Here is an 11,689-nt window from a genome sequence, read left to right on the forward strand (position 1 = left end):
TAATTCTGCTGTAGCAAAAACTCCAAGTAAAGGGCAACTGACATCTCATCAGAGGGCAACCAAACGACTTCTTCAAAGCAAGAAGACCATTCTCTAAATTTTTGAAAGGCTCTTGAATAACGCTCCCTTGTTGATGGGGCCTTTGTTTTAACGGCACGCAAGGGAAGACCTTCCGCTAACTTTCGAAGCTCTGGATCTCTTAAGTGGGCAACCTTTGAGGCAAACGCATATCCACCTTGTAAACAAGGGAGGTAACGACAAGAAATGTGAGAACAAATAGAAGTAATGCAAATGCAACGCAACCAAAAACATAAGGAGGGCCCAGTGGCCTAAATGGTGCATTCAGCACAACTAGAAACGGGCAGTCCCGCACAAAGACGACAATGGCCCAACGGCCTAGAAAAGTTTAGTCACCCATGGCCAACACATGGTGAACGGGCAGTCCCTCATAAAACATGGCCAAGTGGCCGCGCGACATGATGTCTCATAAACAGATTCTACTGAACACTGTACTGTACAGCTCCATCAAGCAGCAGAAAAAACACTGGGGTACTAAAATTCTCTGAGCCAAAAAGGGAACTATTGTTTGCCCCATGGAGATAAACATCTTTGCCGTTCTCAACAAAGAGAAAATCAAAGACAAATGATCGGAAAACCTCCCTGCGTTCTACCAAATAGGGCCAAAAGGGAGCTGAAGGCTAATAAGGAATAACCAGAGTTCCTCTGCATTGACAAAAACATACATGGCGGATGACATTTTTAACTAATGAAACAGGTGGCACCAGCCAACAGGTTTCTCCTACCCAACTAAACGCCAGGGAATCCACGCCCAAAGAATCGGGATCAAAGAACTTCGAATAGAATCGGAGAACCTTATGGTTTTTGTAACTAGCGAAACAATTTACTGAACAGGGACACCAATAAGAGTTGACTGCATGAAAATAGCAATCTTTAACCGTGCAGTCATCGCAGTCGACAATCTTGCTCAAGTAAGCAGCTTTCTCGTTTAATGAACGACGTATCCACTCAGCCTCGATTTCGATATTGTTTTCTCTGGCGGTATGAAATATATCAACCCCGAGTTGATGCAAACGCTCCTTCATACTACCAGAATCGACGATCAAAGAAACAGCTTGGTTATCAGTAAACCACTTAACAGAGCACCCTGAAAGAAGATGTACAAACCTGTTTAATGAAAAACTAACACAGTGGAGTTCTCTCCACATGGAACTCTGTTTCATCTGCAAAGAATCCCAATTTTTTTGCGAAACAGGCTTGTCGTCAATGGCAATAAAAGCAGCACATCCAACAGCGCTAGCATCTGAATAAACAATACGAGATGGTCTGCGAACAACGTCTGCAAAACACCTGGAATTGAGATGAGAAACATTATTCTTCCAGAACTCTAACTCCTTGCGAGCGCAGGGATCCAAATCAGCTCGAGACTCCCACCCTTCTCTATGGTCAAGATGTAACGCCTTCTCAGTCGTTCAGTGTTGCGTTACGCATCCCGTCTTCCCCTAGTTCTAATACGGGACTTAAAAAAAGGGGTTCCTCGTGCTAGGAGAACGTTTTCGCAACGTCCGTGTATTTTCAGTGTGTATTTGTAGCTTCGTTACCTGTTTACTCAAGCTTCACCCGAAGCCATTCCCGAGTACGTTCCATTACAGTCTTTGACAATCTTATCCGGACATTGTGGTAAGGAAATCCTGTCATGCCTTACTTTGAACTTTAACATGTTCAAGCTGTAATAATTCGTCCCAACACCTTGGAAAATAAACCGGAGTAGAACTGTTAGACGTGTGGATCGTACCAATGTTTCTCGCGCCCCGTTCTGCATAGAAAGGCGGCCGCTACAGTCAAAGACTAGTGAACACTCGAAAGAACCTCATAAGCATCATGCAATCGGAAGAACAGAAAGGAGATAAACACGAAGACACCGGCATTGGGTTGACCTTCGCTTCAAAACAAGATGTCACCGAACCGGACAAGGAAACAGAAATTCCCAGATCAACATCAGAAGAGCCTATCGCTTCGATAGGAACGAACGTTAGTCCTTTTCCTATTGCTTCGTTCGAAGAACCTTCGTTTAATTCAAGTGAAGTCGAAATTTTGCCCAGTGATACAGACAATCTCGAGCACGATGGTAGTGAAACTAGATCCAGGACCCTCACGTCCAAAGGAAGAGAATATCAATGTGATTTAAAGAAAAAAGCCGCGTTAGCCTGTGACCGCGAGCTACGAGCAAAGTTAAGAAGTTTTGAAGGTTTTGTGCGTGATTGTAAAAGCCCTGATGAAATCAGAAGGGAAATTGCACAAACAGCTAGAGATGTAGACGAAGTCCAACAAGCTTTTGATGATTGGATTGAATTGTCAGACGAGACCAGCGAATGTCAGCGTGCCTCGAATAAACAGTCATACATATATGAAGCCTGGAAAATTGCACACACTACTGCCGCGCAAGAAATTAAAAGGCTTGAAGAGGATAGTAAATCTATTTACTCACGAAAGTCAAGCCGATCGCGAACCTCTACTAAATCAGGGTCCAGCAAAAGTTTATCCAGGGAGACACTTATTGCCTGCCAGGCCAAAAAGGCTGCTCTAAAAGAGAAACTCAAGTTCTCACCAGTCATCGCAGAACAAGAAAGTAATTTAGAGCAGTTAAGGATACAAAAAGAACTTGAAGAAATCGCAGCCCAAGAAGCTGTATACAAAAAAGCGATCGACGAAGAGAATCAACTAGATGACGAACAACAACCTTTGCTGCCCAGTACTCTGCACGATCCTGTTGATGCCTTTCTGAACTACCACGAGGAAGCCGGGTTGACCTCCACACCAGAGGCTCCCATCTTAACATCTTCTACCCCAGTAACGCCAGCAACAAACAATGTATCGGTCACATCTTCGTCACCTTCAATTCACGTGCTACACCCTCAACCAGAGCTTCCAACTTCACACAACGCACCGCCCCAAGCACCACTGGTACCGCCAGTTCAAGAACCCAGGAGAACCTTGTGTCCATTTTCACCCGTTTACACTACCACCAGCTTCAGCATTGGAGGTCAGCGCCCCCCGATTATTCCAGCAATCACCACTGCACAGTCAGAGCACCATCCTTCTACACCAAAGGGCTTCTGTGGAAACCGTCCAGCCTTCTTTCCGCCACCTGTACCCACGTTTCTTCCAGTATCGCAAAGCTACACAGCCCAACTTACGGATACCCTTGCGAAGATTACCCAGTTACAGCGACTACCACAGGCGACACCTGATGTTTTTGAAGGCAACGTCTCGGACAAAACTAAATTCTTCTTGTGGGAAAATGCATTTGAAAGTCTAATTGATTCTGCACCAGTTACAGCTAGACAGAAGTTACATCTCTTGTACCAATACTTGGGCGGTAAAGCCAAAAAGGTCGTGGAACAATTACAATACCTAGTACAAGACCCCGAAAGTGCATACCAGGAAGCGCGCAAAATCCTCAAGGAACGCTTTGGTAACCCTGCCATTATCAGCACAGACTTTGAAAAGAAACTAACAACTTGGCCTAAGGTCGGACCAAACGATGCAACTGGTCTGGAAGAGTTCAGTGATTTCTTGCAACAAGTAAAAATCGCAAGCAAGCATATCGAAAGTCTCAAAGTTCTCAGTTACCCTTCACAAATTCAAGTCTCAGTTGAAAAGCTACCTGGGTGGTTTAAAGCAAAGTGGTCAGATAAAGTGTTAAAGCTTCAGAGAAAGAAAGGAAAAGATGCCTTCCCATCCTTTGAAGAGTTTGCTGAAGAAGTACGCTACCATGCAGAAAGGACAAACATCCCTCAAATTCTGCAAAGTCCAGGAACAACTGGCTCCACAACCCCTGACCGAGGCAAGCCTGCAGGTCGCCAATTTCGTCGTAGCCGAAATTCAAATGTTGCTTTGACATTCGCATCACCTTCAGGCAACGACAGTGAACTAAACCTTGTTGACAAAGAATCGCAAGTGGCAGCAATCCAAGCTCAGCAACCAAACCTGAGAACCACTCCACCAAGCAACTTGCCAACCCCTCAGCAACCAGGCCACACCACTCCACCTGACTCTGATACATACTGCTTCTATCACAAGATGAAGTCCCATGCAATGAATGACTGTGAGCAGTTCCAAAGGCTCAGCTATGAAGAGCGCAAAGACTTCTTGATGAAGAACAGGATCTGTCTCAAGTGTGTCAGCTCTAACAGGCATATCTCCAAAGACTGCAACAGAGACAAGCTACAGTGCAAGATCTGCCAACAGAAACACGCCACTATACTTCATGATCCGACCCGACATGAAAAGAAACACATTAGCCAAGCTAATTCTGCCTGTTCTCAAGTTTGTGGACAAAACCAGCCAGCACGCTCTTGTGCGCGAATAGTTCTTCTTGAAGTCTTCCACCAAGACAATCCCTTAGTGAAGGTACCAACCTATGCAGTACTGGATGACCAGTCGACAGATGTTTTCGTTACAGATACCCTTCTCGAACAGCTAGGAGTTAAGGGCCAAGATGTAAACCTTGAAATAAACACGATTACAGGAGTAAACAGTGTCCGCGCTCAGAAAGTGAATGGATTACACATCCAGGACATTGACAATCTACACAAGCCTATTAAAGTTCCATTTGCTTACTCTCAAGATACAATTCCAGCCAGTCAAGAAGACATTGCAACACCAGAAGTAGCCAGGTGTTGGAAGCATTTAGAAGAAGTGGCTCATCGCATACATCACCATCCTGGTACAGAGATTGGAATATTAATTGGTCGTAACATTCCATCTGCCTTCCAGCCGTTGAGTATCATCTATGGCAGAGAAGATGAGCCTTGGGCTGAAGAGTATAAGTTCGGTTGGACAATCATCGGTCCTGTGTGTCTACACAAGAGAGAAGATAGTGTGAACTGTGCGACAGTTAATCGCATTACGATACAGCGAGAAATCCCTCAGAACCACTTCAATGTGCCGACTAGCAACAGTTCCAAAGAAGTTTCTGTGATCTCCTTTGCCACAAGGCACTACATTAAAGATGTTACCTCGCCCCAGCAAGTCAGAGAAATGATGCAATTGGACTACAGTGAACTTCACCACACCCGAAACATCCCTGGTACCGAAAAGAGTGAGTCCGTGGAAGACAGGCGTTTCTGTAACATTCTCACTACCAGCATCCACAAGAATCAAACGGAAAATTGGGAAATGCCTTTACCATTCAAAACAGATGATGTGACTTTGCCAAACAATCGTGAACAATGTCTGAAAAGGCTACTTGGCATCAAGAGGAAAATCCTTAAAAATGGCAAGACACTAAAACATTACACTGAGTTCATGCAGAAGATCTTTGACAAGAACCATGCCAGTCTCGTCCCACCAGAGGAACTGGAGACCAATGCTGGGAAAGTCTGGTACCTGCCACATTTTGACGTCTACCACCCCAAGAAACCAGATCAAATACGAATAGTCTTCGATTGCAGCGCTGTCTTCCAAGATCAGTCGCTCAACAGACATCTCTTGCAAAAACCAGACATGATGAATGGTCTCGTTGGTGTACTCTCGAGGTTTCGAAAAGAAGAAACAGCAGTAACATGCGACATCGAACAGATGTTTCACAGTTTTCATGTTAACCCAGAACACAGAAACTTTCTGAGATTTCTATGGTTTAAAGACAATGATCTGAATGGCCAAATTTGTGAATATCGGATGAATGCCCATCTCTTCGGAGCCATCTCTTCGCCAGGCGTCGCCAATTTTGGTCTAAGAGCCACAGCTGAAGCCGGTCGAGAGCAATTTGGCCAGGCAGCTGCAGACTTTCTTCAACGAGACTTCTACGTTGATGGTGGATTAAAGTCCTTTGTTACACCTGAAAGTGCTATCGATATCATCAGGAACACGAAAGCCATGTGTGCAGCCGCTAACTTACGCTTACACAAATTTGCTAGTAACAGTAAGACCGTACTGGAAGCCATGCCCGCTGAAGATCGTTCCAAAGACCTGAAGGATCTTGATCTTCGTCATGACATCTTACCTGTCCAGCGTTCACTGGGTACCTACTGGTGCATTGAATCTGATACGATTGGATTCCGCATAGAACTTAAGGATAAACCTCTCACCCGCAGGGGAATTCTTTCAACCGTGAGTTCTGTGTACGATCCGTTAGGGATAGTGGCACCAGTCATCTTAGTGGGAAAACAGTTACTTCAAGAACTGTGCCATGACGGCATCGATTGGGATGACCCCGTACCAAGCCATGTCCACTCACAGTGGGAAAAATGGAGGTCAGAACTACCACTCCTAGAGAAAATTATGATTCCAAGATGCGTCAAAGCCCCCGGGTTTGGCGAACCAATCGTTTTAGAGTTACACAGTTTCTCCGATGCCAGTGATGTAGGACTTGGCCAAGTAACTTACCTCCGACTTGTAAACAGCTCGAACCAGGTACACGTCAGTTTCCTAATGGGGAAGGCTCGAGTTGCACCACTGAAGCCAATGTCAACTCCACGGCGTGAACTTACTGCTGCAGTAATTTCGGTCAACGTGGTCTCCATGCTCAGCAGAGAGCTCAACTACAAAGATCCAGTAGAAGTATTTTACACGGACTCCTCCGTCGTTTTGGGTTACATACGTAACGAAGCGAAGCGTTTCCATACGTATGTGGGAAACCGTGTACATCACATCCATGAAAGATCAAAACCAGAACAGTGGCACCATGTTTCCAGCGCTAGCAACCCAGCTGACGTTGCCTCACGAGGCACAACCGCCAAACAACTTGCAGAACATGAACTGTGGTTCAAAGGCCCGAGTTTCTTGTGGGAAACAGATGTGATTGTGGTGAACTCGGATCCAGTCCCTGATCTGAGCCCTGAAGATGCGGAAGTAAAGAAAGTCAATACAGCTGTCCTTATCTCCAACCAAGTCAGGCCTGAAATCAAAGAAGAGAAAGCCTTTCCAGAAGTTTTAGAGTTGGAACGCTTCACTCATTCATCGTCCCTCAGTCGCCTGAAAAGAAGCATTGTTCGCATCCAGAGATTGATTGAAAGGAACCATCCCAACAAACAGTACAATTCAAGGCCTGTTTCTGGTCCTCCAACCGTGGAAGAAATGCGCGTAGCAGAAGAAGTAATTTTCAAGTCAGTACAGTTTTGGTACTTTGGCAAGGAGATTCAAGTACTCCAAAACCATAGCGGCAAAGATCCCATGTTCCGGAACCGCCAGAATGCTCACACCAGAAATGAAAAGTTGAAGCAAACCAGTTCACTCTTTCGGCTTGACCCATTTCTTGACGAAAAAGGAATGCTCAGAGTAGGGGGCCGACTCCAGAAAGCTACCTTAGCGTATGAAGTTAAACATCCCATTGTTGTGCCCAAGAAGAGTCACATAACTGAACTTCTGATCAGACAGTACCACAGTCAAGAACAACATAATCAAGGCTGCGGTATGACGCACAATGCACTTAGACAAGCCGGTTATTGGATTATAAACGGACGTGCCTCTGTTTCACAGCAGCTTCGAAAGTGCATCATCTGTCGCAAGCTCCGCGCACCCGCCCAAGTCCAAAAGATGGCGGACCTTCCTGAAGAACGTGTTACTCCAGCTTCACCTTTCACATACTCCGGTATGGACATTTTCGGCCCTTGGTACATCAAAGAGGGCCGGAAAGAGCTAAAGCGCTGGGGACTAATCTTCACTTGCCTCAGTTCCCGGGCTATAAATCTGGAAACCTTAAACTCAATGGAAACTGATGCATTCATTAATGCACTCAGACGATTCCTCAACCGAAGAGGCAAAGTCCGTGAATTGAGATGTGATCAAGGATCAAACTTCATAGGAGCGAAAAATGAGCTCAACGTTGCGCTGAAAGAAGTAAACGTCGATTCTGTTAAGAACTTCCTCCTAACCCAAGATTGCGACCTCATCGAGTTCAAGATGAACGTGCCATGCGCATCCCATATGGGCGGCATATGGGAGCGACTTATTCGTACTGTACGCTCAGTCCTGGCCGGTCTCCTAGATGACCACGCCCAACAGCTTGATGACGAGACCCTTCGAACTCTGTTTACTGAAGCAGAAAACATCGTGAACAGCCGCCCGCTCACTGTGGACAATTTATCAGATCCAGAGGCACCTGAGCCAATCACCCCAAATCATCTGCTTACTCTCAAGGCAAAAGTAGTATTGCCCCCTCCGGGCAATTTCTCGCGACCGGATCTCTACTCAAGACGGAGATGGAGAAGGGTTCAATACCTGTCAGATCAATTTTGGCGCCGCTGGCAACGAGAATACTGCTTGCTACAACAGAAACGCCAGAAATGGAATGATGTCAGTCCTAACAGCCAAGTTGGTGATATTGTCCTTATTCGCGATGATTCCTCCCCTAGAATCCAGTGGCCACTTGCCAAAGTGACGGAGGTCTATCCCAGTGAAGATGGGCTTGTACGCAAGGTCCTCTTCCTTGTCTCCAAGTCTGGAACAAAGAAGTTCTTTGAAAGACCTATCCACAAGTTGGTCCTGATTTACCGTCTAAATGAAGATGAAAGGGACGACTGATTCAGTGTGCTGATGAAGAAACCTTTATTACCGGAGTACGACCCCGTCGGGGAGCCTGAACTGTTCCTTCATATAGGAATGATTGACATTGATAGAACTTATTCTGTTTGATATTTGTTATTGTAACTTCATACATTCTTACAATGTATGAGGGGAGCCATGTAACGCCTTCTCAGTCGTTCAGTGTTGCGTTACGCATCCCGTCATCCCCTAGTTCTAATACGGGACTTAAAAAAAGGGGTTCCTCGTGCTAGGAGAACGTTCTCGCAACGTCCGTGTATTTTCAGTGTGTATTTGTAGCTTCGTTACCTGTTTACTCAAGCTTCACCCGAAGCCATTCCCGAGTACGTTCCATTACAGTCTTTGACAATCTTATCCGGACATTGTGGTAAGGAAATCCTGTCATGCCTTACTTTGAACTTTAACATGTTCAAGCTGTAATAATTCGTCCCAACACCGTGGAAAATAAACCGGAGTAGAACTGTTAGACGTGTGGATCGTACCAATGTTTCTCGCGCCCCGTTCTGCATAGAAAGGCGGCCGCTACACAAGAACCCTGTGAAGACTCTTAGTCATAAGCCGGTTTGCACACATTACCAAAAACAAGCATATTGGAAATAATATTACCCGTGACAGAAGCCAGCTGCCTGGCAGTTAGACTACTCTGGAAGAGTGCATAATCGATACTCACGAGTAACTTGTCAATTTTGTCCTCAGGCACAGTCAGCAAGTTGCCCTAAATACCAGCGATAGCCCAACCAACGAAGAGACTGAACTGGAGCCCAGATGCTTTTCTGGGTATTCGCCACAAAACCAGCACGAAACAAATCCGATTTAACGGCCATGGACTGGGAGCAACAGTCGGCCAATGTAGGGCACACACCTAAACCATCATCCAAATATACAGTTATTCTGAAGCCTGAAGGCGCCAGTAACGCACTAAGGACCTTATGACTTTAGTAAATATATAAGGGCCAGTGGAAAGGCCGAATGGTAAAACAGTAAATTTGTAAAAGTGAATTAACCCATCCTTGGACCAGGAAAAACCTAAAAACTCTTGGTCCGGAGGAAAAATGTCTATATGATGATAACCAGATTTGATATCGAATGAAAAAAGCCAATTCTGGGAACTATCGACAAAGCTAAAAAGCATGGTTTTTAGCGTCTTTGAATTTCACCTAGGATTTCATAACAAAATAATTAAGGTGCCGTAAATCCAAAATAAGCCTTTTCTTACCGTCAGACGGTGTAGACAGTGATAAGGGGTTAACGACAGTATGGGCAGACTCGCATTCAACCACTGAACCTGTGGCCAGGAGATCAGAAATGGCCTGCCCACAAAATCGCTATACTGAATGGTTGAGCGATTATTGGAAAAATGGGCTGAAGGAGGGGTGTAAATGAAAGGAATCTTATACCCGTCTAAAATGGTATCGCGAATAAAGCGAGAAGCACCTATATGCTCCCAAAAAGCAGCATTAAGCTTAAGATTGCCTTTAACTTTAATAATAGGCGTAATTTCGTCCTGATATTCAGCGCTAGAACAACTGTCACGTGAATCAGATGATTCAGCAAAGTTACCGGTAAGTTCAACTGGGTCAAAGTCTCCTAAACATTTGACTAAATCAATTAAATTATACTCATCTTACCCTTGTCTCTGGAAAACGGCTTGATAATTATCGTCCGTTCGTATTTTTACTGCTTGGGACGACTGCAGCGGTTCCTCTGAAACGGCTTGGGCAGGAGGAAGAATTCGCCCAGTGGCCTCTCTGTCCGCAGCTAAAGCACTTGTCTGCCGGTTGAGGCTGACGTCCACGAAAGGACTGCATGCGAAAAAAAGGCTGATTAGGAGAAAACGAACTGCCAGTGGACAAACCAGTAGATGGAGCTTCGCTGGTTTTAGGGTGGGTAGTTGTAGAGTTAGACCGGCTAGACGCATTTTTACGCTTCTTCTCCCGAATCTTGACGAGCGCTCTTCTCTCGGCTGATCGGAGTTTTTTCTCGTCCTCTGAATCGTCTGCGAATTCGTCCGATTCGTATTCTTCAACGGCTGTCCAACCAGCGGGGCTCTTGTCCGCAAAACGAATTAACTTGTTGCGTTTAGTAATGAGGGTTTTCACTCTTTCGAGCTCTGAATTACCCGCTGAAAGGTTTCCTTTTGAGATGGTCTTGATAGCCCTGTCTATTGCATCCAGCAGAGAGCTGTTGAATTCGCATTGTACTTTGTTTCCTTTGAAGTTAAAAGAACAGGAAGCCTTGGATTCCGTTTTCAGCTTCTTCAGTTGGGACTGAGTGGGAGCTTCTTTTTCGTCTAGATCAGGTGTGAATGCAGCGAACGTCCAAAAGCTGAGAAAACAACACCAAAGTCTCGGCGTTGGACAACGTCGAGCCCGATGATCCTGAAGCAGTCGCATAAACAGGATCTCCCTCATTGAAGGATTCAGCGATCGAAGCAGGAACACTCGCTCGTTCAGTATCCGACGGCATAACAGATAAAGCAAAGTTGAAAGAGATGCCTTCGAGTGGCTCTTGCATAACTTACAAAATCTTAAATAGCCTAATAGCCCCTAGGGATTCATCATACCTGCAGGCACGCCTAAAGTACTTCTACAGTTAACAAGAATCATACATTGTAAACATACTCCATTGTCATTAGCGAAACGCGACAAAATATATTGGTTCATGCATTTAGCTGTGCGTAAATCGAGTTACGGATGTACTTGGGAAGTTTGGAGAGCACTCAAGAAGCAAGAGTTGCTCTCGGCTGTCGCCTCGAGCAACTCTTACACTTCTTTCGTACTCTCCAAACTTCCTGCTTGCATCCATAACTCGATGTATGCACGCTAAGTATGAACCAATTCTGAAGTATTTTCAGTGACAGGGTCATAGCTAATAACAGGCAAACAGAGGCACTTGCCCCTGTATTTGTTGTATTTGTTGTTGTTGTTGTTTTTTTTTTTTTTGAAGGGGGAAGTTACAACACTGGTAACAAATAAAGAAACAAACAAACAAACAACATTGCCTCAGTTATATAATTTTCTTTTTCTGGCTACAGCCTAAACTTAAGTGTCTCGGCAAACCTTTAATCTTCCAAACTTTCTTACCCATGACATATCAGATTGTAAGAGATCTCAAACATAAAAAA

General features: G+C 45.0%; 1 protein-coding gene and 1 pseudogene across 1 annotated transcript; one reads left to right on the forward strand and one right to left on the reverse strand.

Moving 5' to 3' along the window:
* Nucleotides 1-1,476: 1,476 nt before the first annotated feature.
* LOC149111056 (uncharacterized) lies at nt 1,477-9,031 on the forward strand. The gene has a single exon (XM_089291833.1). It carries the CDS (start codon nt 1,900-1,902, stop codon nt 8,542-8,544), a length of 6,645 nt encoding a protein of 2,214 aa, XP_089147959.1. The 5' UTR covers nt 1,477-1,899; the 3' UTR covers nt 8,545-9,031.
* Nucleotides 9,032-10,189: 1,158 nt separating this feature from the next.
* LOC149111057 (uncharacterized) lies at nt 10,190-11,305 on the reverse strand (annotated as a pseudogene).
* Between the last annotated feature and the right edge of the window lie 384 nt (nt 11,306-11,689).

The sequence above is a fragment of the Orbicella faveolata genome, unplaced genomic scaffold (assembly GCF_042242905.1).
Source record: "Orbicella faveolata isolate gen_17 unplaced genomic scaffold, um_ofav_v1 contig_24, whole genome shotgun sequence".
Classification (NCBI taxonomy): Eukaryota; Metazoa; Cnidaria; class Anthozoa; order Scleractinia; family Merulinidae; genus Orbicella; species Orbicella faveolata.

Coding starts and splice junctions, on each gene's coding strand:
- LOC149111056 (XM_089291833.1), top strand. CDS start 1,900: ATGCAATCGGAAGAACAGAAAGGAGATAAACACGAAGACACCGGCATT.